Source organism: Pelobates fuscus, chromosome 7, assembly GCF_036172605.1.
Source record: "Pelobates fuscus isolate aPelFus1 chromosome 7, aPelFus1.pri, whole genome shotgun sequence".
Classification (NCBI taxonomy): Eukaryota; Metazoa; Chordata; class Amphibia; order Anura; family Pelobatidae; genus Pelobates; species Pelobates fuscus.
The window spans coordinates 163,058,768-163,086,262 of NC_086323.1; the positions used below are offsets into that span (position 1 = coordinate 163,058,768).

General features: G+C 38.4%; 1 protein-coding gene across 1 annotated transcript in view; it reads right to left on the reverse strand.

Moving 5' to 3' along the window:
- Nucleotides 1–758: 758 nt before the first annotated feature.
- The window catches only part of APPL1 (adaptor protein, phosphotyrosine interacting with PH domain and leucine zipper 1), a 55,081-nt gene continuing 28,344 nt past the window's right edge, over nt 759–27,495 (reverse strand). Inside the window, exons 6-22 of the mRNA XM_063426883.1 lie at nt 25,293–25,334; nt 19,528–19,586; nt 17,657–17,803; nt 16,031–16,113; nt 15,271–15,429; nt 14,207–14,395; nt 12,973–13,015; nt 11,948–12,004; nt 10,623–10,714; nt 7,697–7,873; nt 7,478–7,527; nt 5,233–5,407; nt 5,026–5,062; nt 3,106–3,252; nt 2,359–2,409; nt 2,049–2,138; nt 759–1,351 (exon numbers count right to left, since the gene is read on the reverse strand). Coding sequence (XP_063282953.1) covers nt 1,202–1,351; nt 2,049–2,138; nt 2,359–2,409; nt 3,106–3,252; nt 5,026–5,062; nt 5,233–5,407; nt 7,478–7,527; nt 7,697–7,873; nt 10,623–10,714; nt 11,948–12,004; nt 12,973–13,015; nt 14,207–14,395; nt 15,271–15,429; nt 16,031–16,113; nt 17,657–17,803; nt 19,528–19,586; nt 25,293–25,334 — 1,748 coding nt within the window. The 3' untranslated portion in view covers nt 759–1,201. The remainder of the gene's footprint in view (nt 1,352–2,048; nt 2,139–2,358; nt 2,410–3,105; nt 3,253–5,025; nt 5,063–5,232; nt 5,408–7,477; nt 7,528–7,696; nt 7,874–10,622; nt 10,715–11,947; nt 12,005–12,972; nt 13,016–14,206; nt 14,396–15,270; nt 15,430–16,030; nt 16,114–17,656; nt 17,804–19,527; nt 19,587–25,292; nt 25,335–27,495) is intronic.

Here is a 27,495-nt window from a genome sequence, read left to right on the forward strand (position 1 = left end):
AGAATATATCTAGGTCTGACTTAATAAGCAGACATGTATTAATATATACTAGGCATCAGAGTGTGCTCCCCTGCCAGTCAGAAGAAAAACATCCAACTACAATGATCAAGTAGGATGAACATTGAATCAATAAGAAACCCATCTGGATGCAAAATAAGACACTTTTTACTGGAGAACTAATTCTTCAAAGACCTATATGTGTAAACGTCACCTGCTGTATTACAATTTCATTCAAAGCCAAAGCTTGATTCCTTAAAAATGGCTCTAGGCAAACTTAACATTTTCCACAGTTTAATGTTATTTGAAAGATTAAGTGAAATATTACCCACACAAACTCTTTATATTCATCCTGCAAAGATTAGACTATTAAAACTCCTCCTTTTTTGCACCCCCTATATAAAGTATATGTTTCTACTGAAAGGATGATCATCCTCTGCCAATGTCTAGCCATTACTTCACTACAACTCCAGCCAGACTCAATGGTGTCAGCAGATAACAGGCTGAAGGTTGCAGTTTTTGGATTATTTTGCTTGCCTTCAAATTATTCTTAAAGACACAAACTGTAAAACGAAGAAGAGAACATACAATTCAGTACACTGTGTCAGCCACATGTATAATACCACTGCAGAGCTCAGCCTTAAATATAAACGCCAAATAGTGTATTGCACAGGTTTATAGGGGCAGCATTACACTGCATTGTGAACATAAACCTTCTGCTCAAGACACTTCTCCACCCAAAGTCCTGGGGGGGAAAAAAATACATCATACGGTCTCCACTGCTCTGCTTCTTCAAATGTGGATCAGTGTTACTTCATTACAGTATACAAAGCATGTATAATACCAATCACATGACAAATGCTGAATCCATCAAAACAGGAAACGTTATACAGTGGTTTGCTACATTTCAGTGGCTCATGGGAAAAGGCCACTTATGTTGTCACTTCGTGCATTTGTGAGTATCCCCTGTTCTTTCAAGTGGCAAAATTGCCATGCTGCATCACTTGCTGTGTCCATTCGCAAAAAATAAAATAAAAAAATGGCAGATCTTATTTAAAAGACAAAAATAACAGTGCATTAATTTATTAAAAAGGCTTTCAGAATTATAAAAAAAAGAACCTTTGTCTCCAATGTTGTTGTTGCATGCATCTTGTGCCATTAAGTGAGCATTCTGACGCAGACCAGTCTCTGCTTGCACTTAGTATCATGCTTCGGATTCTGTCTTTTTCTTCCCATTTTCCCCTAAGTCGCTGTCTTCTGATTGGCTGCTGCTGAGAACTACAAACTGTCCATCTGCGCCAGCCTGATTGGGTCTGCTTGATGCAGCTATTAAACGACTCTGTTCCTCTAAGTCCTAAAAAACAGAGTTAATTTAGATAATCTCAACTTACAAAACATATGTACTTTAGCCAATTTATGCAATGCTATAAGCTGAATTGTGGACGATTCGGGTTTTAAAGAGAACTCAAACATGGTTGTGCACAGACTATGAATTCTGCAAATTAAATCCAAAATGCAAAACTGACTGTGTTATTTACTAAAGTGAGATATCAAAGGGAGTTTTAAATGTAAAAACCAGAGCAGTTAAATGGAAAGCATAGCTGAGAATTTTGACCGTAAATTTGAAATTCCCTTTAAATTCTCACTTACGGAATAACCCTGTGAGAAAGGATCAGCCAAGTTTTGGCTATGACGGAGTTGGAGACATTTTTTAAATCTGCTATTACTGCCTCATTTTTTTAGTTACCAGAAATACGGAATTTGGTGAATAATTCCGCAAATGTTAGGCCAAAAGAGCCAATTTGGAAACATTCTCCAAATCCGCTTTATTTTCAGTTCTACTATTTTGGCCTAATATTTCACATTCACTTTGAAATCCTGAGTGCAGGATGGGAACCACAATAGACATTTTGATCTGGTCTTTTTTTCCAGGTTAAGTGACCTCAAACAAATTTAAACGGTTCATACTTGTCCTTGTTCATGTAGAGCTATATTCTATTACATGCTTACATAATGATATGGAGAGGAAAATAAATAATGATTAATTCTACCTTTTCAATTTCTTTCTGTTTGCTGATTTCTTTCTGTTGTTTTTCTTTCACTTTTTCAATTTCTTTTTGTTTTTCGTATGCTCTACGATCCTGGGAAAGAGATGGAATACCATTTGTGCATCAGATCACACATTACCACGGTCCAATACAGCAAAAGGGTGATACACAATTTTTGGGGGGCCAAAGCATATTTAGAGAGCAAGCTCTTGCATTTTAGATTTAATTTGCCAGAAAATGCGTCGGCTTTACTTTACTTCTCTTTGATATTTTAACATCTATATTATCTGAAGCTGTACATAAGAGAACTCACTAGTTCTGCGTGAAGTGCTATCTGCTTTGCCAATCCGACGGAGTCACAAATCTATTGATAAAGGAGAGAAAAATGTTTACCAATATGTTCCAGAAATATAGTGACATATCACACACACACGACAGTCTTCTTTTAACAAGTAATTGATGGATAGGCATAGAGCAATGTTGAAATTGCCTATAACTTACATTATTATAACTAAAGATACATTTTTAAAATTTATATTAAAGATTTAGCAAATTACGTTTCTATCCGGTTCAGGCACAGCCTGCAGATGAAGAGGAGAAATAAAAACATTGTTACATTTCTAGTCTTATCTGTATGCGTTCTCTATGCTGACTGCCAGGTGCAAAGTATAGAGCTTATAACAATGACTGACTAGAGCTAAACTGGAGGTGCCCAATTGCAGAAAGAGATCTTGATGTATACATTTATTTTTTTAGATCGCCTTTTACAAATATACATTTGTTAAATACAGGGGAAAAAAAACATTTTAAGAATCCTTGTAGGGAATAGGGTTTCTTTTATTCTTGACAGGTAGGTGTTTAACCCCTTAAGGACCAAACTTCTGGAATAAAATGGAATCATGACGTGTCAGATATGTCATGTGTCCTTAAGGGGTTAAAGTGTAAGACATCATAAATTAAAAAAAAAAAAAAAAATTATATATATATATATATATATATATATATATATATATATATATACATATATATATTTATTTATTTCTTTAAAAAAAATGTGTACCTTTTCTCCTTCGTTGTTGGACTCAAAAATATAACAAACGGAAACTGGTCGGCCTTCTGATCTCCCTCCTGCTGTACGGAGCACAAACCCAAAGAGACGCTTATTTTCTTGGTGGGTCGCATATAACACGACATTGGGTAAAGGAAACTGAGATCGAGAAAAAAAATATATATATAAGAATGAGCTGAGCAAAAATGTTCTAAAAAAGTTAAAGAGCAATGCAATAGTTAAAATTAAAACTTCCACAAACAGAGCACTCCTACTCCACAAAGCCAACACACTGGCTTCATTGCCCCCACAATCGTGGCAGAATAGTGTGATATCTTTCACTTGGTTTCTAATCTCTGGAACATCTTGCATTGTAGATGCTTTGATGATAAACTAGAAAACTATGTAAGTGGGTTCTCCTGCTTTCCCCTGTCAATCCATCCTCAGCATTGAGGTCTAGGACAAATCTCTGCACAATATTGACATGTGAGGAAAGAGTTTGTAATTTAATATAGACAACAACAGAAAAAGTACATATTTGCTGGTAGTACAATGATTATAATTGTTAACTTTCATTTAAATCTGTGTGTGCACCATGACAAGTACACTTTAGTTATGCAGAATAATTAGTCTTAAATGTGATTACGAAAATAGTGGTTCACATTTGGGATTGATTGTCTGGTGTTTATGCATTATATCTGGTCAATTTGCCAATTCATCAATAGGGCAGGCAAATGGATTGAACATTTTCCGTGTTACCAAAGTGAATATCAAAGGGTCACTCTGAGAAACAAAACCACTAAAGCTTGATAAGAGTGTACCCCTTAGCCCAGAGTTTATGTGGCTGTCCAATCACAGATTTTCCAACGCAGCTCAATGAGAAGTCTTTGCAAGACTGGCAATCTGAGCAATCGCCTATTTTTAAGTTAAGCACCACTGAGCTAAACAACCAGGAAGTAACAGGACTGTTTGATTGACAGCCAGAGTTGTGTAACAACAATTAATGTATAAAAGAGACAATTTCTATTCAGATATGCACTTTTTGTAAAATGAAATAAAGAAGACACACTGTTCACTTATAAAGCATTTCAGCAAGCTAAAATGATTTAGGGGTCTGGGGTGTCCCTTTAATTTTATTCTACTTAACTATTTATTGGAAATCTTTAATTTTGTATCATAAAGTAAACTAAAAACCCTAATATGGCTCCACTGCAGGAGTCACTTTGGAAGGTGGAGGCATTCCACTTCTTGGTGAAAACCATATACTTTGCTGCACAGATTTCCCACATCAGCCTGTTCTCTAATCGAGTAAAGAGGCAGAACTTGTTAATCTGGGTTGAGTAGCACGGACCAAACGGCTGCAAGTGGACGTACAAACATGACATAACCAGTCCAATGATCCACGCGTACATATATGTAGGTAGGTGCCCTCCTTTCCAAACCCATGAAAATATAAGGGAAAATTCCTGAAGTGGATATGGCAGTGACTAGCAGGGTAGAGGTATGACACACGCATTACCTTACAAGGCCCCAACAATTCATGTGTTAGCGGTTACCCTATGGCTATATACAAAGACTTTCTCTAGCTCATACTTACCATTTCTGCACCCAATTTTATATTTATTGCCAAATCTGTGTAAAAGCTTACTATGGAAATTACAGCTCTTTCTTACTCCCTGTATAAGAGCTGCTGAGAATGACATAACGAGGTAGCAGTACAAAAGAGGCACTTTCAAACATTGCTGTCACCACACATAATGCTACAAAGAAAGACTTCACAGATTGTGACAAGTAGAACAGGATAATTGAAGGTCTGGTAAATATATTTAGACAGAAAATTTGCCAAATGCTCAGTGATACTGGCACGTAAATAAATATCTGGGGTCTGGAAAAAGAAATGCTGTACAGACAATATTGCGAAGAATGACTCACCCTCAGTCTTGTGACTTGTGTTTGTGGATCAATTAGCCTAAAAATAAATAAAAAGGTATTCAGAATAACGAAAACAGACAAGACAATGACAAAACACACACAAGAAACAAAGTAAGGCGCATATCTGGAAAAAATAAAAAAACGTTTACCTATCTGTGTTAGAATTCCTTTAAGAAGAAAGCATAAAGAGTCAATTGTGTCACTCACTTTAAACAGTCACAGGTCACCAGAAGGTGTGATTCAGTCATCCTAAAGATGTTATGGATGGCGCGGGCCGCTAGGATTTGGCGCATTATTTCGTATACAACCTCTGTACTCTCATCTGTTTTAACCTCCATTGAGCCAAGAAACCGTACAATGAATAATTGGTGGAGGATGGAATCTGAATAAATGAAAATAGACAAGAGAATAGCAAAACATGCTCAAGCTATCACATCTACAATGATTTAGTATTTTGTGACTTATTTGTCACAATTACAATCAGGCTCAGGCTGGTACATTTAAGGCTGGGTGGTCTCCTATTCAATAGGAAACCATTTTAAAGCTAAATGAGAGTTTTGCATTAATTGTAAGGGCTGGGCTTCGGATGGCCAGGGACCCTTATTTAATGTTACACTGCACAATAAAAAAATATTAACACTGTATGGAGGCACAGCACCAGAGGACTCCAGGCACTGTAACTAATGAGATTAATGGGTTATTGTGCCTACAGTGTCCCTTAAAGGAACACTATAGTCACCTAAATTACTTTAGCTAAATAAAGCAGTTTTAGTGTATAGATCATTCCCCTGCAATTTCACTGCCATTTAGGAGGTAATTCACTTTGTTTCTGTTTATGCAGCTCTAGCCACACCTCCCCTGGCTATGATTGGTTTCACTTTCAAACAGATGTAATTTACCTTAAATAATTGTATCTCAATCTCTAAATTTAACTTTAATCACATACAGGAGGCTCTTGCAGGGTCTAGCAAGCTATTAACAGGAAGTGTTTATGGAAGGCTGTGCAAGTCACATGCAGGGAGGTGTGACTAGGGATCATAAACAAAGGGATGTAACTCCTAAATGGCAGAGGATTGAGCAGTGAGGCTGCAGGGGCATGTTCTATACACCAAAACTGCTTCATTAAGCTAAAGTTGTTCAGGTGACTAAAGTGTCCCTTTAAATAAAATGTTTTAGCAGGCAATTGGTGGCTGTGGTTTCATCATTAACAGCGAATTTCTGGTCTGTTTATCAAGATCAAGCCTAGGTTTTAAATGGATTAGCTTTCTCAAATTCTGCATGTCCCCACTCGCCCAGAACCATCACTCTCTAAAATGCAGGCCTTCTTGCTACAGTAAAAAAGGTATCAGGAAAGCCATATAACTGTCAGACATGTTGGAGTTTATTTTAAGCTTTGATTGGTGTAGCTAGCACACATTTTTAAACTGTAAAAAAAAAGTATGATGTGAGCAAATAACACAGAATAACTAGATCTGGAGCACTCAGTGTTCATTCCAAGGTAGATAGAATGCTATATATGTAATTTCAAAATCTCACTAACTTCTCAGTAGAAAAAATGCCAGTTGTTCACACAAAATATGTTTTTTGTTATTTTTACTATTTCATACCAGTTCTCTGGGTCTTTAAATACAAATCAATTTTATTGTTCTTTTATTCAATCATGCATTTAAAAAAAAAAAAAGAATCAACATCTCAATTCACAACAGGAGTTTTCATCAGGACATTAAAAAGTAAACATAACACATGAACGCTACTACCCCTTGATCATCCTTACTTTTTTGTGCATTGGTATCCTATTTGGAGTAATGTCTTAGTTTAGAATATTTTAACCAATTATTGTTGTTTTTTTACTCACTTATTTCTTTTATGGAATACACTAGCACTTTGTCTTTGTGAGAACATGCACATAGTTTTGCACAATTTAAACACATTGCACTTTAAATCACTAGTAACTTTATCATAGCATAATACAGTCGCCAGGATGCAGCTTCACTTGTCTCCATGGCAACCAGAGTTGCTGATCACGCTAGGGGGAGTTGTCTGGTCACACAAGAGCACACGGCACAGGGGGATGCGCTCGTGGGAGCGTTTGGGAAGTAAGTTTGATTTCTATATATAGAATTTGTCCTGTTTTCTTATTAATATCCTGATGAAAATCTCTGTTATGAACTAAAACGTCGGCTTTTTATGATTGATGGAATAAAACCCAGAGTGCCGGTATGGTAAACAAATTCTATATATGTACATTTATGTAAAATATTTTACCAGGAAGGATACATTGAGATTCCTCTCAGCGTCTCTCTCATTCCTGTGTTTTTTTTGTGTGTGTTTTTCTTGGAACATTTTCAATGGCTCTCTCCTTATTGTGAAGGAAGAGAGATTGCAGCCATAATCAGGAAAACTACAAAGCATTGATTTGTAAATAAATCCCATAACTTCTAGAACTCGTTACCTTCAGATGATTCTGATTTTTCTCCAGATTCACCAAATGGATTTGTTCGTCTATGAAAAGACAGAAAAAGTAAATAAACTTGAACAACTTTACCCATTAACAAGCAAAAAGAAAATAAGTAAAAGCAACTATCCAGATATACGAGAGTAGAGTCAGCAAGCCTATAACAAATAGATAGGTAATACAACAAAATTGCAGAGCAGCTAATTCATATTGTACCTGTTGGATTGGGTTTTCTGTTGACCTGACTGGTCTTCGCTAACTGGAGAAATGATATCAAATTGGATGGGAGTGTCTGGTGCTACAATGGAGTCCAGGGAGAGTGCGGTCAGAACAGAGTTATCTGATCCTACAGATCCAGTGCTATTTGTGCGCACAGTGTGGGGCCGAGATGGTCTGCGAGAAACGGAGAGAAAAATATAAATAAATAAATAAATAATAAAAAAAAATGATTACACATACGGTAATGTGTTAACAATCTTAACAATTGGATATAAGTACACGCTTTTCTTTGTGTTGAGTTTGGACTTGTATTTTGATCTTGAACTACATATATATATATTTTAAAATAAAAGTAGAGGTCAACAGGCCAGCTGCACAGATTTAACACTTAGCCTTCGTAAATCTAAGGATCAGGAGATTTGTCACAAGCAAAAATAACTCAACTATTCCAAGAGGAACTTTGCAAAACTTCAAGACAGAAGATTAAGTGATGGTTTTAGAATCTCAAGCAGTGTCTTATTACTACTGGAGATCTGTCCCAACTGGAGAATTTCCAAAACTCTTGTTCATACTCAGAAATAGCCCAGGATTTAAGCAGCTTGTTTTTAGTTTAAACACACTGGAAAAGAAAGTGAAAAGGTAACTGGAATGTGATATTAAAAGGAAACAAAGTTGTTTTCCTGGCACTACAGCTCCCTATATTGCCTCATCTCTTGCGACCTTCCCAATAGCCTAGAGGTAAAAGTGGGTTGACGTGTGCTGGAACAGATGGTCAGGTTAGGCCTGTAAAGAAGAAGGACCAATTTGTGAAGAATAGAAGGGTGAGGAAGGAGGGCTTACGTCTGAAACATCTACAGTGAGGAAAAAATTATTTGATCCCCTGCTGATTTTGAACGTTTGTCAACGGACAAAGAATTGATCAGTCTATAATTGTAATGGTAGGTGTATTTTAACAGTGAGAGACAGAATAACAAAAACAAAAATCCAGAAAAACGCATGTCAAAAAAGTGACCTGCCCACAGCAGCAATCAATAAATTCAAACTCACCACCATGGCCAAGACCAAAGAGCTGTCCAAGGATGTCAGGGACAAGATTGTAGACCTACACAACTCTGGAATGGGCTACAAGACCATCGCCAAGCAGCTTGGTGAGAAGGTGACCACAGTTGGTGCGATTATTCACAAATGGAAGAAACACAAAATAACTGTCAGTCTCCCTCGGTCTGATGCTCCATGCAAGATCTCACATCGTGGAGTTTCAATGATCATGAGAATCAGCCCAGAACTACATGGCTCAAAAGCAGCTGGGATCATAGTCACCAAGAAAACAATTGGTAACACACTACGCCATGAAGGACTGAAATTCTGTAGCGCCCGCAAAATCCCCCTGCTCAAGAAAGCACACATAAAGGCCCGTCTGAAGTTTGCCAATGAACATCTGAATGATTCATGGGAGATCTGGGTTAAAGTATTGTTGTCAGATGAGACCAAAATTGAGCTCTTAGGCAGCATTCCTCCTCCTCCAAACATGGGGAGTTGAGTTGATGCCAATGACCACAAGAACACCATCCCCACCGCCAAACATGGAGGTGAAAACATTATGCAATGGGGGTGTTTTTCTGCTGAGGGCAGGACAAGTGCACTGCATCAAAGGGACGATGGACGGAGCCATGTACCGTAAAATCTTGGGTGAAAACCTCCTACCCACAGCTAGGGCATTGAAAATGGGTATTCCATCATGAAAATGACACAAAACACACAGCCAAGGCAACAAAGGAGTGAATCAAGAAGAAGCACATTAAGGTCCTGGAGTGGCCTAGCCAGTCTCCAGACCTTGATCCCATAGAAAATCTGTGGAGGGAGCTGAAGGTTCCGGTTGCCAAACATCAGCCTCGAAACCTTAATGACTTGGAGAGGATCTGGGGCATAAATCCCTCCTGAGATGTGTGCAAACCTGATGGGCAACTACAAGAAACGTTTGACCTCTGATTGCCAACAAGGGTTTTGCCACCAAGTACTAAGTCGAAGGGGTCAAATACTTATTTCACTCATTGACATACAAATCAATTCATAACTTTTTTGACATGCGTTTTTCTGGACTTTTACAAATTTTTTATCCTGTCGCTCACTGTTAAAATACACCTACCATTAAAATTATAGACTGATCATTTCTTTGTCAGTTCCAAATCAGCAGGGGATCAAATACTTTTTTTCCCCTCAGTGTATAACAGCTCTATCAATGCCTGAAGTGTCCCTTAATTAAACCCTTGACCTTATTCTCTGGGATTCTTTAATAAACTCTCAACTACCTCATTCAGGCGTATTCTCTGGAACCCACAAACCCTTCTTATTTTGCTAAACGCACAAACCTTTCTTTGGGGTTTATTCACTAGATTTACAAAAACTCACTTCTGAACTATACTGACAAAACCTACAATATGAAAACACATGGTAAGGTTGTAAGAACTAAATCCACAACGTATCTTTCGGGCATATTCATTAAAACAACAACACATCCTCAAGGTGTATTCTCTAAACCCACGACACAGGCGTATTTACTAAACAAGCAATACATCCTCTGGGCATGTCCATTAAACCCACAACCCTATAACATAGTCAATAAAACGCAAAACACTCTCCTGGAGGTGCATTTCCTAGTCCACCATACTCCACACTCTCAGGCTAGGAAACTGACATGGTAAGTGAATACATTCAGAAGCGTTTGGCTAAACACAGCAGGACTCTCGACTCACTGGCAAGAAGTTCTCAAATTTGGTAAATGTAGGATTTACTGAATTACTCCTGTAATGACTTGCAGAACAGCCCCAACGTTTATCTCTAAAATAAAACCACTAACAGGGCAGTTAGTGACTCTGAAGATCTTGATGCTTACAGTGTGATTGAGCTTTTGCCAGACACTTACGCTGCGGGTCTCATGCTCTCGTGCCTCTGCTGGAAGGAAGGAGAAGGGGTAACTGCCTCCAGAGCAGACTGATTCACCCTGGCAGCGGTTTCCTAGGTCAGAAAGAGATTGTCTACACTTAGGCATTTATTAAACTGCTTTGAAATGTGAGATTAGATTTCTATTCCCTAGACACAAAAAGGTCATGCATATCAACCTAAAGCCGTCTCCATGTCTGAGCCAAGTGACAAAGCTCTGCAAGTGTCCTGAACACAATGACCCAATATAGTACTTGAGGTCAAATATTTGCATACTGAGAAGATGCACTGTATTTCTATTACAAGACAAGTTGTAACAGGGTATTTCTTGTGGTGGGCGTTACACAATATGGTCATATGGTCCAACAAAAAACACCTATTTGTTTGGCAAGATAGGGGATATTAAGAATTTAAAGCTGTATTGTTTTGTGTGTGCTGTTCTTTAACCTGTAGTTTGTATACATTTTGGGCTTTAGGGCAGAACCATATGCGAGAAATGTGTTTTGTGTGTGCCCCCAATTCTTTTTTTCTGTGTATATTTGGAATCAAGAACAGATTCATTTTGGGTTTAGCACCCCAACTTTCCACTATAGGTGCCCTTAGAGGTGACCACAAAAAAAAAAAAAAAAAAGCATACATTTAATGAGATTCTCTGGAAGCCATTTAAGAGCTAAGTATTGCAGTTAACATGTTAAAAGGAGTGTAGGACCCACCAATATTGGGGTACTGTGACATAGTAGTGGACTTAACACAATATGGCCATATGGTGGAACTGGATCCCCATATTTGTTTGCTGATATTAGCGATTTTAAGTAGCCGTATAAAATCTAAAGACATATTTTTTTGTATGTGAGCTGTTCCTTAATCTGTATTTTCTATAAACTTTGGTCTTTACAGCAGCACTACTTCTGTGAAATGCATGTTCAAGAGGTGTCCACAATTCCCCCTTTTTTCTGTTTAGTGCCTCCACCAGATAATTATCCTATATAACAACGTTTCTCCATCTCCATGTAGAGGGATGCAATATCCCATAAATAATGGATGCAGTTTGTCCAGTATAAAAATAGACTGTTACATTCAGGGTCATCTCCACTGAACCTACCAAATCTACCATAGTTTAAAGCCGCCAATACCTGGTTCTTATTGATCTCATTAAACAATGTAGAATATAACTATTAAATAAACTAAAAACAGGTGAAAATGTAAAAGGTTTGTGTTTATGCCAAGAATCACCTACAGAAATGGGTCAGGTTAGAATGGGTTAAAAAAAGGTCTAGAAAGTGACCTGAATTCTTAACAGAAACATACCTCTGGATTTTCAGTTAGATATATCCGTTTAGAGATGTTATTTATTGTAGCAATCCACTGCGAAACAAAAAATAAATAGGAAAAAAAATAAATAAAACATTACTAATTTTAACCTCTAGGCTGAAAGAAATGAGAAATGATTTACCCGTTGGTAACCAAAGAGTTAAAAGCCCAGGGGTTTATTCACATACAAACAGAAGCCTATGCGAGTTATAAAGAAAATGCCAAGAGAGATTTATTTTGCATTTTAAACAAAGTCCAAGAGAGAAAACATTTAAATAAGACCTATGCGACTGTTTAGATGGAAATACAATAATGTTATCAAACATAGGTGTTAGATTTTGATACTAGGAAGGAAGTGAAGGAGGAGAAAGGATTGTTAGAGGATTAGGGTGAAGGGTACATTGTTTGTTACAGTTAAAGGTGTAACATTCAATTGGAGATTGCAGAGAAGCAGTTGGTAACCTGAGGTACAATGGAAGGTGAAAAGTCAGAAGAAATTTTGTAATGAGGTTATAAGTTTGCCAAAAGAAGAAGTGCAAAGGGTGAAGAGTAGCAGTCCAAGAACAGGTAGCCTAAAGAGAGCAGAAGAACCAGAAGATGTGCTACCAGCAGACAGCGAAGGAACAACTGGATATGTATAATGGGAGCCATTTAAAAGATCTGTTACGAATATCCATGTAACCGTTCTGAATGAATGACTTGCGGCTCATGCTTGTGCAATGTAGTTGAGGCCACTTCCATTCACATCCGTGAGCATTTCCTATATTCATTTTTTTAAAGTGAATGAGATATTGTTTGCCTTAATTATGGCCTAAAAGGCTTGTCATTTACAGACAGACAAAGTAAAGAAAACCAGGTTCTGATAAGAGTCGCTCACTTCTTGTTGAAGGTCAGGGATCAGGGGGCCGGAGCTAGGCTGTATGCAATATAATTTTCAACATTGAACATATTTGTAAGCCAGGAAAGTTACTTCGCTATGGGCTTTAATTAGCAAATTAACAAAATTGGAAACTAAATCTCACCTCTTCGCTGTCTTTCCTGCTTTCTGCTTGTAAAATGACAGACCTATTAAAAAAAAAAACAAAAAAAAAAAACATGCATTATTTGATGGTAGAAAACATTTCTGATAATGAAAAAAAGTGTATGTGGTGTATGTACCAGAATATATGAAGCAGCTAAGCCTATAAAGTTAAAACTATAAAACAGTAATTGTATCTGTAACATCAATTAAAAGGTATGTTTCATGTCCATCTGTTACTGTTTCCCTATTAGGCTGGTGAGAGTAATTAATAAATATCAATGTGAGGCGCTTTCCCTTTAAAAAATACACAATAATCTAATCTAATATGTCTTTAAATCCCTATATACCCCGTGCTGCTCTTTCCATTCTATCTAGTTCAAGTCCCTGCACCAGGTGAGTGCTGTTAACCCCTTGATACACAGTGTTGGCACTATTGGAGGATAGATCTGCTTTATTTCTTAGATATTAATCTGGACAAGATACAGATTCAGTGCAAATGCACTCCAATAAGGTGAGAGCTCCACATGGGGTGTATATGGTGGAGGTGTCACTCTCACCCAACAATATTACACCATTTCCAGTTCTTGTTCCTTTAGATTGCCATTTGGAATTTTAACCCCAGGAGTGCTGGAGGGACCAGAACAGGATACTAAATATTTTGGTGTGGACTGTACTATTCTGGAGTGCCTTTTATATCAGGATTATACCAACTGTATTCTCTCAGTAATTCCCTACAGAGGGACATTTTCAAATAAGTTCCTTTAACTCTTTGCTCTTCAATTTTTCCTACTTTTGTGCGCTAACTCACTGTTTTAAAACCTGGTGAGAGTAATTGTAGAATACAACAAAGTCTTGGATTTCCCTTACTTTGGAACTGGCCAAGTCCCCAGGTTTTTTTCAATAATAATCCTGTCCAGGTACGACCATTTTTGGCTTGGTTGTACAGCTGCCTTTACAATGGCCCACAAGAATAAAATAAACACAATAAACCATGGGCAGGGTTGTCTACTACATTTCTGCCCGTATTTCTATTTATTTATCCCTGTGTCTGTAAAGCCACTCATGTATTGTTTTAAGTAATTTGTCAGGTACACTGGATAAGTGTGCTATATCAAAAATATTAAAGAAAAATAGCCCTCCAGTTGTTATGGGAAATGTAGAAAAGCAACAGCTTGAGGTCCATGGCTCACAACCATTTACTACAAAATCACTGAACTAATGTACACAATACAAACTTTTTGCCATCGAAAGCTGTAATCTGGAAGCAATATCTTCGGTCTTCGCAGTCCACAGCCATGACTGAGCAGTTGTCGATGTCCATGACGAGTCCTCCCGCCACGTCCCCTCGGGCTTGGCTCATGAGATTACCTCCCTGAGTGAAGAAAAAGTATCTCTCCCAGCTCGAGGATACCAGCCCAGTTTTACTGAAACAGGAAATAAAAGAGTTCAACTGACATTTAAAGAGAGTGATCATAGGTTTCTAAAACTTACATGGAGTAGTAATCTCTAGAATGCATGCCCTCTTCTCTCATTGCTCCAACACATCATCATCACTGGCCACTTCAAAACATGTTACATAAATACAGAAGCATAACCAGTTTCAAGAAAAACATGGTTACTTACTTAAGTGTGAACGAAACTCTAAATTGTAGTGAATTAAAGTCCCAATTGCAAAAATGAAGCTAAAAAAAGCCAAACTATGACAATACCCTATTGAAGATTTTTCCAGGACAGCTATATCTGCCTAAACGATACCCAATGGCTTTGAATTTCATACAATTTGTTGTTTAGTGAATAAACTACAAAGTGAATTTAAATCGAATCTCAAATTTTACACCAAGCAGATAAACAGCCATAAATTTTACATTGACTTTGAATTCCTGTCAATTCATACTTTAATGGATAACTCGGTCGGCAAAAGTGCTGATGGCAGAGTGCTTAGAAAATCTAAGAAAATAAATGAATAAAAATTGTGGTTTGCAAAAAAAAAAAAAGTAACAAACAGCTAATGATACATAATAAATTAATAGATGGAAAAAAAAAATAGATTAAATATTGTCATACAGCCTGCAAAAATACAATCACTGCATGAAATCTAAAGAATTGGTTCTTAAGAAAAAAAACAAAAACATTACAATTCATGAGGAAAAAAGCATTGCAAAAAAAATAAAAAAAATAAACCCTCAACCAGAAAGATCCGTTTGCATCTGAAAATCAATTTTGGGTTTTTTCTTGTGCATAGTCTAACTGGACTGAGGTATTTACATTTACAGTGTAAACAGGCAATGCCAGCACTTACTTGCGGATGTTGAGGTAGCCAGCTTTGCGAGTTAGATTGCGATTGATCGGGAGTTTCTTTGGGTCAGGATCTGGTATATATAACAGTTCACTCGCCACCTCCATGTCCTGAATTGTCTGTTGCATGTTCTCAACATCCGTGTCCATTTCTCTACGGACACTAAAGCAGGAAAGGAAAGAAAAAAAAAACGAGAAAAAAAACAAAAGATTCTTCAACAGATCTACACAACAAAAATGCAATAAAAAATAAATAAATAATAAACAAAAAAAGATTATTAATATTTGTTTTTTTACACGTTGAATTCCCTTTGTCTAACATCAATGTATTTAGAAGCAATACAATCTTGGCCAAAGTATCAATGGTATAGACTGAATATAATTTAGAAAGGTTCACCAGATGGCAAGACCAGATTTGAAATAGCAGAGATAGATATATTTGAGAGACAGTGTCAAACCCCTCCATCCAACCCAGGGCTCCATGCTGTGTGTGGTAAACCTATGCAGAAGTGGGCATCCGTGAAGCATACTTTGTAATTTATGTATTGTGCTGGGAACGTTTCAATCAATAGCTACTTGAATGAAACCTTCTCATCCACACAAATGACAGTCTAAGGTTATGCACAAAAAATAGCCATGATGTTCAAGCCATTCAGTGAACGAAACAGAGGACACTAAAGTGATCACTGAGCAGCACAAATGTGAGATAAACAAAAACACAAAAACATCCCCTCCCACACATGCAGTTGGTAACAGCTACTTACTTTTGTACACTTGTACCAATGTTTGACAAAAACTCTTCCAACTGAGTGTTTAGGTTTTCGGAGCCCATTTTGAAAAAGTTTATCTTTATTAAAAACAAAAAAAAAAAACACAACCATAAAATATTCAGTAATGACAACTTTAAATAAAAATATTATTTATCCTAAATAGGAGTGAATCTCAACACTTTAGCCCATACCTATAACACCCTGTAGACATCTAGATCATCCCATTGTACAGCGCTATGGAATCTGATGGGCTATGTAAATAATAATAATAGAACCCGTAACTTTGTGGTGTAATGATCCAAACATTATTGCATTTTATCAGAGTAAAGCAATAACTGAGTGCTCCCTCCGCAAGTCTGTTTGACGTCTTTGCTAAAAATAATTTGCCATTGCACTAGATGATGCTTAGCTTTGAGGGCTTACTTTAAACAATTTATGAAAAAACAAAAAATGATCTCATGTTAAGCATCAGTGACCAATTTTGATTTGACTACATTGTAGGTAATTCACTTCCATATTACGATTGCCAGTGCAGCAATAAGGTTTTTAAAAACTGTATGCAGATTTGCCAACACATGCATTAGGCAGCTGCGAAAACAAACACACACACACACTACAACATGATTCCCTAAAACCAATTGATTGTCTATTTTTATTAACAGAAATTTGAGGACAACTTCTTAATAGAGAACTGTGTACTGTCGGTGTCCATATTTAAAGGGACACTTTAGTCACCTGAACAACTACAGCTTATTGAATTTGTTCTGGTGAGTAGAATCATTACCTGCAGGCTTTTTGCTGTAAACAGTCTTTTCAGAGAAATTGCAGTGTTTACATTACAGCCTTGTGATAACTTTACTGGCCACTCCTTAGATGGCTGTTAGATCTCCCTCCTGGGTCATGGCTGCCTAAAATGCATCCAAACATTCAGTATCTCCTCCCTCTGCATGCAGACATTGAACGTTCCTCATAGAGATTCATTGATTCAATTAATCTCTGAGGAGATGCTGATTGGCCAGGGCTGTGTTTGAATCATGCTGGCTCTGTCCCTGATTTGCCTCCTTGTCAGTCTCAACCAATCCTATGGGGAAGCACTGTGATTGAATCATGCCACCACTTCTAATGATGTCAGCAGACTGCTTGATTTTTTGAAGCAAACAGCATGCAGAGCTACAGCTTCAGGCTTGCATACAGTAAGATTTTACTGTATTTATAGAGGCATGAGGGGCCCAGGAGGGCTAGATGGTGGTTTTAACCCTATAGGGTCAGGAATACATGTTTGTGTTCCTGACCCTATAGTGCTCCTTTAATATTTCTTATGTATCACGATTATTGTACAAACTGTATGAACAAATCACAACATTCATCACAATGTTTTGTTTTATTTTTCTCTCTCTAGTTTTATATGCAATATTATCATGTATTATTTCCATTCCTATGAAATTGATATGGTTATATAATGAATTGTATAAATGTAACTGGATCAACACAACAATTGGATTATTACTGCCCCTTCTCAAGATCACATTGACACATGGTGGGTTACATAAATATTCCTACGAGATGTTGGACCAGTTGTGTAGTTAGCTGTGTAATGAATGTAATAAGACTGCAACGTACCTGAGCCTGCATGTATCCCAGTAGGGGCTCCAGAATAGCACTTTTCTTCTTGTACTGAATTGTGTTTAATGCACAGAAATAGTGCATCATAGTCTGGTGCATCTTTTTCCTGGACGTGTACACATCTTCTGTGGCTTCAAATTTAGTCTAGAACATAAACAAAAGTTATAGGTGATTTTGGCTGGCACTTTTTCGATGTGGTTTTCACTTACAAAGGTCAAGGACTACAGTAAAATACAGAGAAATGGCTATGTGGCAAAATAAATCATGGCTATTAACAATATGATTATACTATATGTACAGAATATATAATATTAACAAAACAAAAAAGAAAAGAAAATAGGAAAAAGCACCCACCAACTATTCAAGCAGAACACCCAATATTCTTTGTTCCACCTCCAGCTCCCAAAGGACCCAGTTAACCAGTAGAAGAAATGTTTTGAATAAGGTTTTATTATCTTGAACCAGCAGGGCTCAGTGAACACATACCTGAAGAAGGCTACCTTTACATCATGAAACCAGAGTTGAATTATTTTCCCTGTCACAGAAGATGAGTGCAGCAGACTACTAATAATTCCAGTTAAGACTACAGTATGTAATAAAATCTTAATACAAAAACACAATATGCATGTATGAGGGAGTGAAAAAAAAATTGAGAAGAAATAAAATAAATAAAATCCAAGTATTATGAGAGATCAGAGGGAGTGGACCGGCAGGTATGTGTGGAACATTGCATGTATTGAAAGTACACCAAAACACTTGCCGAGCATTCTGGAAGGATTCCTATTGTAAAGAACAAGTTTCTTAAGAATAATATCAGGAGTCCAGGGAACAAGCTGAGGAATGTCCAATCCGAGTATTTATCGTGTTGACCTCTTAAAAGAATTAAAATAATGCTAGATACAGCATTAATGAATTAATTTAATTAAGCATAGCAGTCTAGCAAGGCAGAGAAAGACACTTAATCTCTAGTCCAGGAGCTCCCCCCCTCCCTTAGCAACCCACAGACCCTCAGCCCTCAAGCTCCAAATTTTCAGTTACTCCTCTGGAGACCACTAGAGCCTTACACCATTCTGGCTACTTCACTGAAAAAGGCTACGTGATGCCCTATGACCACCAGTCCATTGAGGGTCCCAACTTCCCCCGCAAATGAGGTCTCTCACAGACCCAGGTTTCTATTCTTCTTGCTTTTGACATAAAAGTACTAAACAGGGACAGGGTACAAAGCAAACAAATAAATGAGATGCAAAAATGTCAAATAGAGGAGTTCAGGAAGAGAAGATGGGAGGAGAAGGTGCGGCAAAGAATTCTGGTTATTCAGAGTTTTCAATTGATGGATGCTTTATTGCAGAAGTAATGGTTTCCTCATTGACCATGACCACATGAAAGGGTTACTCCAGTCACAATGATCACTTCAGTGATTTGAAGTGGTCATGGTGATAGGAGTATCTATGTGCAGTGCTTCAACTTGAAAGGCTAGTTGCACCCTGGCACACGTGACTAAGGTAGCCAGGAACTCTGTTCCAGGCTACCTAGAGTCCTTTCTGTACATAAAATGCATCAGTCATCAGAGCGTACAGCACGCTGGCAAAGGACGCAAGGGCAAGTGCTTATCTACCCTACCGCCCAATAAAATTGTGCTTTGATGGAACTGCATGAGGCCTTGGCTGGAGGGGCATGGAAGTGGGCACCAGGTTCTTCACCCAGCACTAGATTACAGGTAAGCAAAACCTTTTTGTTTGCAGGTTGGAGACCTAATCAATAGTGCCCAGTATGGCATTTTCATAGAAAATGTCCCCATCCCACCAGCAAACGGGTTGGAATGACCCTTCAAGATAAGTAAGTAAGTAAATAAATATGTGAGTAATCACCTTTTCATTTTCTCTTCTTTTGGACAGTCTGCTATATCGATTTATTGCCACATCATGATCTAAATTAAATACATAGAACAAATACAGTCAACAACATATAGTAAGAACGATTGCTATTATATCTGTGAAATGGCCTCATAGCTAAAACAAGAAATTAAACTCCACGTCCAGGCAAAATATATAAATAAATAAATATCCAATCTCCCACTAGAAGATTTAATAGTTTAATCTAAAGATCCAGGCTCTTTGCCAGCCAAAAAGCATAACAACTAAACAAAGACCATCAGGTTTATTCACTAAAGTGAGAATTCAAAGTGAGTTAAAAAGTTAAAAGGTACACTAAATCAATTCATGAAGCAGTTTGGGTGTTAGGATCATGCAACTGCAGTCTCACGGCTCAATTCTCTGCCATTTAGGAATTAAATCATTTTGTTTATACAGCTCTAGTCACACCTCCCTGCATGTGACTTACACAGCCTTCCTAATCACTTCCTGAGCACATACCAAATGTTTAGCAATGTTTTAACTAAACACTTCCTGTAAAGATAGATCTAAAGTTTACACTTTTATTGCACAGTATTTTTAATCTAGAATTTCTTATCTCCTGCTTCGTTAATATCTTGCTTGACCTTGCAGAAGCCTCCTGTGTGGTTAAAGTTCAATTTACAGAGTATGAAGTAAGTTAACATCTAAATGAAAATTAAACATTTTTTTTTCCATGCAGGCTGTGCAAGTCACAGCCAGGGCACGTGTGGCTAGGGCTGCATGGGCAGAAACAAAAGTGATTTAACTCCTAAATGGCAGTGAAGTGAGCCTTCAGAGGCATGATCTATACACAAAACTGCTTCACTAAGCTACAGATGTTTTAAAGACTATATAGTGTCCCCTTAAAGCATTACAGAATTTTCCAACTTGGCTATTTTGACCTTAAAAGGGATATTATACATCTCATTAAAGTGGTCTGGGTGCCGTGCCCCTGTCCTTAGCCCTGCAATGTAAAACATTGTGGTTTTCGAGAAACAGCAATGTTTACATTGCAAGTTTAAGACTACCTCTAAAAGGTGCCTCATGCCGTTTCACGGAGTGACTCTGTGAAACTATGCAATACGTCCTCACGCTCTGGAAGACCACCAGAGTTAAGCATCACCCCACAAGAAAGCATTGGGTCAATGCTTTCCTATGGGAAAGGCCAAATGCGCGCATAGCGCTCACGTATTAGGACCCACACTGTCTGACGTTTGCGGAGGAGGGAGCACAACCCAGTACCGAGGTAGCTTACATTTTAAATTCAGTTTAGATTCTCACTATAGTGAATAACCCTGTATGTTTATGGTCTAAAATTCCCTGATTAAACTTTGATAAGAAATTATTCAGTAGAACAGTGTTACAGTCACACAGCCAGTGGCTTAGATGAACCTTTATATACTGGAATAACTGAGGTTAGGCGCTTGTGATTGCACATAACTTGGTTATTAAGGAGGCTGTAGTCATAGTATTTGAGACAGGTGGCTTGGGAACACATGAACCTAGCAGCAATTTAAGGCCACTGTGCATCAGTTTGTATTTTAATATTATGAGCTTTGGGAAACCCCTGGTCTACCTTATTCACATCATATTCCAATTGGAACCCTCAGAGGATGTGGGCTAGCATGTCAGCTATCCCCATGGTATTTATAAAGCTTTCACAGCTGCACATACCAAGACTCTTCATTTGCAACTTTCAGGTACTTACTGAAGCTTGAAAGATACTCCACCTCACTTTTTCTACCTTTGTCAGCCTATTAATATTTCTTGTTACCATTGTCGCCGCTGAGGAATATGTTTACCACTTTTGTTTTCTGTACATGAAGTTTTACATTGTTATTTTCATTAAATGAATTCCACGAATATTTCATGTACATATAATTAATAAATATTTTGGCTGATGTGGTTGGGTAACTTTTCAACTGTACACAAAAAATATTTTCTCTACCCAACACCACTCTCCATCCTTTGCCCATCCTAGCCGCAAAAAAAACTTCATATAATTATATCTCATCTCTATTATGGTTCTTTAGGCCTCAAAATCGACAAACTCTGCTCACAGCAATACTCAGACTCTCCATTTTATTTAAACGCTACCCACCCAGCTTCATTTTAAAGTTATAACATGCTTATCCAGCAGTTTCAGATCATTCTCAGAAATATCCACATTTCCTTTACATTTTATCAGTAGCTGCAATTTTTCTCTAATTTTCTCTGTTCATCACATCCAAACTGGGTTATCAAATCATTTTGTACAAAAGAGCTTCAATGGCTAGATCTCAGCCTCCTGATCTTTTTGTATTGATCTGTGTATATTGTATTGTTCTGCACAATTGCACAGAGCAGCTGAATATGTTGGCAACTTCTAAATGGTAGCTTTTTCCCTCCCATTTGCGGTACATCTGCCAAATGCTAGTATAACCCCTAAGGTTGCCTGATCCAGCGTGTTTTCCTGGAGGCATATCACTTCACTTTCTGTGCCACAGGTGTGACCCCAGCTCATACTAACTCACCCCGGATCGAGTTAGTAAATCAGGAGAGGAAAGATAAAAAATGTATCTACTTAATGATGGTCACTCTTTGCCGCCCGGCCACGCCTAAGGTTTAAGCGAGACCGCACCAATAAGCACTCACTCCCTCATTATGAGGACGGAAGAATGTTTTCACCCACACGGCACCCTCAGCGCCCTGTGCCCCAGGGCCCCACACGCTAGTCCCTGATAGGGAACAGGCCTATGGTACACCTCCCCCCCCCCTGCCCAGGGTTATAGGGCACCAACCGAGGTTTATCATGTCGCAAGACACGACTCACACTCCTCTTGAAAGACACGCAACGCCTACAATGCTGACACCCGCGCGACACACACTGAGCGATTTCACTGCTACGACACCACTGCGCAGGCAAGCATTAAAGGCAAGCCGAACACCCCTACGGGGATATAGCCTTTGCCACATCACTTTGTACCCCACTACACGTAGGGCTGCAGCACAACGTTACAAGTTTATATAACTAAAAAATGCGCAATACAAGCACTAGCCATGTATTTGTTTTATGTTGATTGATATACCATGCTTGTCACAGCTATTGTGGCGTTTCAAGCAGATTTGTTACACTGTGCAAATAAAATAAAGAATTTAAAAAAAAAAAAATTATCTACTAACACCTTGACATAAACAATGTGGATATTATTAAAGGAACACTAGTCACCTAAATTACTTTAGCTAAATAAAGCAGTTTTAGTGTGTGGCGGAACCAACCTCGCCCCTGGGCATTGGAGAAGCCTGTTTGCCCGCCTCCTGCCTGCTGACTATGGCCCCTGGGAGATTTGACCCTTTAAATACAGGATTTGGGCATGTTGTATTGTATTATGCTGCTACTGGCCCTTTAAGAACCATCTGGGGACATACTGTGGAGTTCCTGGGTGGCCACCATTTCATGTATCAGAGGCACATGGTGAGAACAATGGTGAGAACAATGGATGAAGCACATGGTGAGAACAATAGATGTCGGCCATTTGAACTCACAGACACTGTTGTGACTTTTCTACACGGTGCCATCTCGCCGGTATTTGGTACACAAAGACATCGTGTAGTCGTTTTTAAACTATACAACAGGGGATACATTATGCAGTAATTATTTTTTATATAATCTGTATATGTTCTGTGGAATCTGCATTAAACTGTATCTTCCAAACTACTGAACGGATCTGGGTGAATTTTGGATATGTGGTTCACCCAGATCCCCCGGTTCTGATGATATACTTATATGGGGTTATTGCATGTTTTGGGGTCCCTGTGATATGTTTTACAAAACTGTTTCTCTGTCTGTGATAATTATATTACCCATTGTGTTCAGTAATCATATCACAGGCAGAGGGGAGGATTTTGTGTGGGAGTGTCTGTGTGTATTGTACGTATTGATTGGTTGTTCTGTAAAACCCTGTGGGCGGTACTAGGTTTGTGGATTGTGAATAAAAGAGGCTGTATGTGCCAGTACAGTCAGTTCTGCTTGACCTCAAAACTAAGTGTCGTCTCGTTATTGGGGGAATTGGATTGTATGCTGATTGCCAGGAGTGTAAGCTGATTGTATGCTTTTCCTGTTCAGCTGTTTACAGCATTCATATGCTTGAGAGCATTCAAATGCTTCTCCGGTTCGGTGGTCGTGGTGTCTGCTAGAGTGCTTGGAGTCCTCAGGAAGCGCTAGGAGCATCCTTCAACGGAGGTACCCAGTCGGGGGGCCCGTCGATCCATTACATAGTGTATAGATCATTCCCCTGCAATTTCACTGCTCAAGTTCACTGTCACTTAGGAGTTAAATCAATTTGTTTCTGTTTATGCAGCCCTAGCCACACCTCCCCTGGCTATGATTGACAGAGCCTGCATGGAAAAAAAAAACTGGTTTCACTTTCAAACAGATGTAATTTACCTTAAATAATTGTATCTCAATCTCTAAATTGAACTTTAATCACATACAGGAGGCTCTTGCAGGGTCTAGCAAGCTATTAACATAGCAGGGGATAAGAAAATCTTAATTAAACAGAACTTGCAATAAAGAAAGCCTAAATAGGGCTCTCTTTACAGGAAGTGTTTATGGAAGGCTGTGCAAGTCACATGCAGGGAGGTGTGACTAGGGTTTATAAACAAAGGGATTTAACTCCTAAATGGCATTGGTGTTCTATACACCAAAACTGCTTCATTAAGCTAAAGTTGTTCAGGTGACTATAGTGTCCCTTTAAGGCGGCATCAAAGACATTCCAAGCAGCTACATAATTACATTGCAGTTAGATATTCAAACCTCCTCCCCCCTTGGCTAGGGGTAACTAAATCTCACAAATGGCCTATGTCTTACTCAAGAACACGTTGCCAACTCTGGGGCTCCATTAACCCATTTGTGTTAACTCACATGAAGAGGTTCACACCTAATGTACCCTGACTTGACCCTTAGAAATGCACCTAAACCCACGTATTGAGGTTCAAGGACCTCATGTATACGGAGGCAGGCATAATTTAGCTTCCTGACAAAAACACACCCTGAGGCCTACTTTACTCCTTGGCCGCTGATTTCAAGTGGTGCTGCACATAAGGCACCCATCCTGAGACAACCAGCAATGCTTTACCCAGAAAGACCATAGGTAAACTCGGTCATTAATTCACTCGCATTTCTCATGGTCCCTCCTGACACTTACTTTAGTTTAAAAACAGGAGAGTGACATGGGTCAACAGTGTATGTTTTGAGAACGTTCTTGATTCCCTTTCATGTTCCTATTTTCTTGTTCTACTATTTGTCTTTATGCTATTGCCTAGTGTGGGTTGCTTTTCACACCTGCCTATTATCACAAACAAGCATTCACACCACATAGGCTGTATTAGTCTCGTACTTAATTATAATCATAAAATGAGGCTGTGTCGCTTAGATCTCCCTCATATGACCGTTTTTACAAAGCTCCTCTTGTATCTTACGCAATTATGTTCATACTGTAAATTCTCATGACTAAACAACAAAAAGAATGAAAACAACAACAAAAAAATGCAGGGAATAATTATGTCTACAGGGAAGCACTGGTTTACCCCTCTCTTTACAGCTATCCATCCCAGGCTCATCTCATGCAACTTGTCTAGGTAAATACGGTACTTTGAGAAGTTTATAAAACAAAATAACTATTTTCTGAAGCTACAAATTTCTATAAATTCCCTTCAGTAAAATATTATTCCAGTAGAAGAACATCTGCAGGAATACATACCATTACTTGCAATCTGGAAAATCTCTTTTAAAGTCAGTATTTCTGTAAAGACAAACAAAGGAATACGAAAAACAAAATCTCATTATAAAAAGTATAAACATAGGCAATGCGTGTCAGTTTCATTTGAAACTAACATTTTATTAAAATACGACAAAGGTAGGATTTAGAAAACTGAAATGGTTACATTAAACAAACATTCTTTTAACCCATCATCTCTTTTTCATTTGTAATAGGGACTCAAATTATGTACCTGGCAAAACCCTTTAATTAGGGTCTCCTAGTGTCAAAGGAGTCCCCGATACACCAGAGAAGTACGCAGTAAACTATTCTGAGTGCTCAGTTGCAAGAGACTTGATGGATATGCCTACTTCTACAAGAAGGCATCTATTGTAAATAAAATAGGAACCTAGTTTTAGTTCCAGACCTAGGGATTAAAGGACCACTATAGAGCCAGGAAAACATACTCGTTTTCCTGGCTCTATAGGGTCCTTGGGTCCCCCTCACGGCCCCCCTCTGCCGGGCTCTGAGGGGAGGTAGGGGTTAATCCCTTACCTTTTTTCCAGCACCGGGCTCCCTTGGCGCTTGAGACTCCTTCTCCTTTCTGGTACTCGGCTGAATGCGCATGAGCGGCATGAGCCGCGTGCGCATTCAGCCAGTCTCATAGGAAAGCATTCTCAATGCTTTCCTATGGATGCTGGCGTCTTCTCCCTATGAAAATCACAGTAAGAAGTGCGGAAGCGCCTCTAGCGGCTGTCAATGAGACTGAGAGCCACTAGAGGCTGGATTAACCCATTTGCAAACATAGCAGTTTCTCTGAAACTGCTATGTTTACAGCTGCAGGGTTAATCCTAGATGGACCTGGCACCCAGACCACTTCATTAAGCTGGAGTGGTCTGGGTGCCTATAGTGGTCCTTTAAGGATGAACGGTTACATCCAATGACTAAATATTATGTTTACTTATCCCCCATAGCAAGGTGTCAAAGATAAAATGAAACTTAGAAATTAACACTGATGTATTTACCACTATTCCAGAACTAGAGGACTCCACCGTGACTCCCTGTCAATCATTGTTAGAAATGTTGCTATTCAACATTTTTCTCTCCTTATCGGCAATTTGCATCATGGCGATTACAGACCACTCTACTGCTTTAGCTAGCAAAATCACTCTTGTTTATGTCATTAACACAAACCTGTAATCCTAGGCTTCCTCAGCACTGGCTCGGTCTCCTCCTCCTAGAAAGTCAGGGCGATTGTGGAACCCAATGTGCATGCACGGTTTTGAATCAGTGCTTTCTTATGGGGAATTTGAAGACGTTAGACATCCTCATGCAAAGCCTGAGGACGTCCAACGTCATTTCACAGACTGAACCAACACTAGGGAGCAGTTTCGCAATAGTGGAGCATTGGGAACATAATGCTCTTCAATGCTTTCCTATGTGGGTTTCTACATCACGTGGGAGTTTTACTCTATCAGTGTGGTGGAAAAAAAGTGCAATGTTTTACATTGCAGGGTTGAACAGACAGGGTCACTGCACCCACACCACTTCAATGGGATGAAGTGGTCTCGATGCTTATGGTGTCTTTTTAAAGGCTTAAGCAAAGCTCTAAATATATAATTTCTTTTTCATTAAATAAATGCTGTTCATGCATATTTAATAATACATTTATACATTACTTTCATGAACACCAAAAAACACAGATTTTAGTAGCCACTGTCGAGGGGAAATTATATAACCGAATGTTAAGACTGCAGTAGAAACATTATGTTGAGCAAGAGGCTGCTGTGTGTGTTGTTTGTAGTGGATGAATATGAAAAGGATTGGCTTTGGTCACATTAAACTGACTGGTATTTACTGGCAGAGCAACACTTGGAGTTGAAAGCTTGCAGATCAAATTCTCTGCAAGTTGATCCTATATAAAAAGTTGTAACATCTGAAATACTGGATGACAGAGGACTAAAATCTCATCTTTAAATATATCTTGAGTATTTGGCTAAAATTTAAAGGCATGTTTCAATCAGATTGTATCACTTGTAACATTACAACTACAACTTATTTGCAAACATGATTAGTGAACAGAAAATTTCTAGCGTTAGGAGTACAAATGTGTAATCCTAAAGTTATAGTATTCTGAGACTTATCTCCAATAGGTGTCCATTCCCCCTGTGTGGGGGTTTGAAAGGTGTTGCTTATCGTTCAGCCC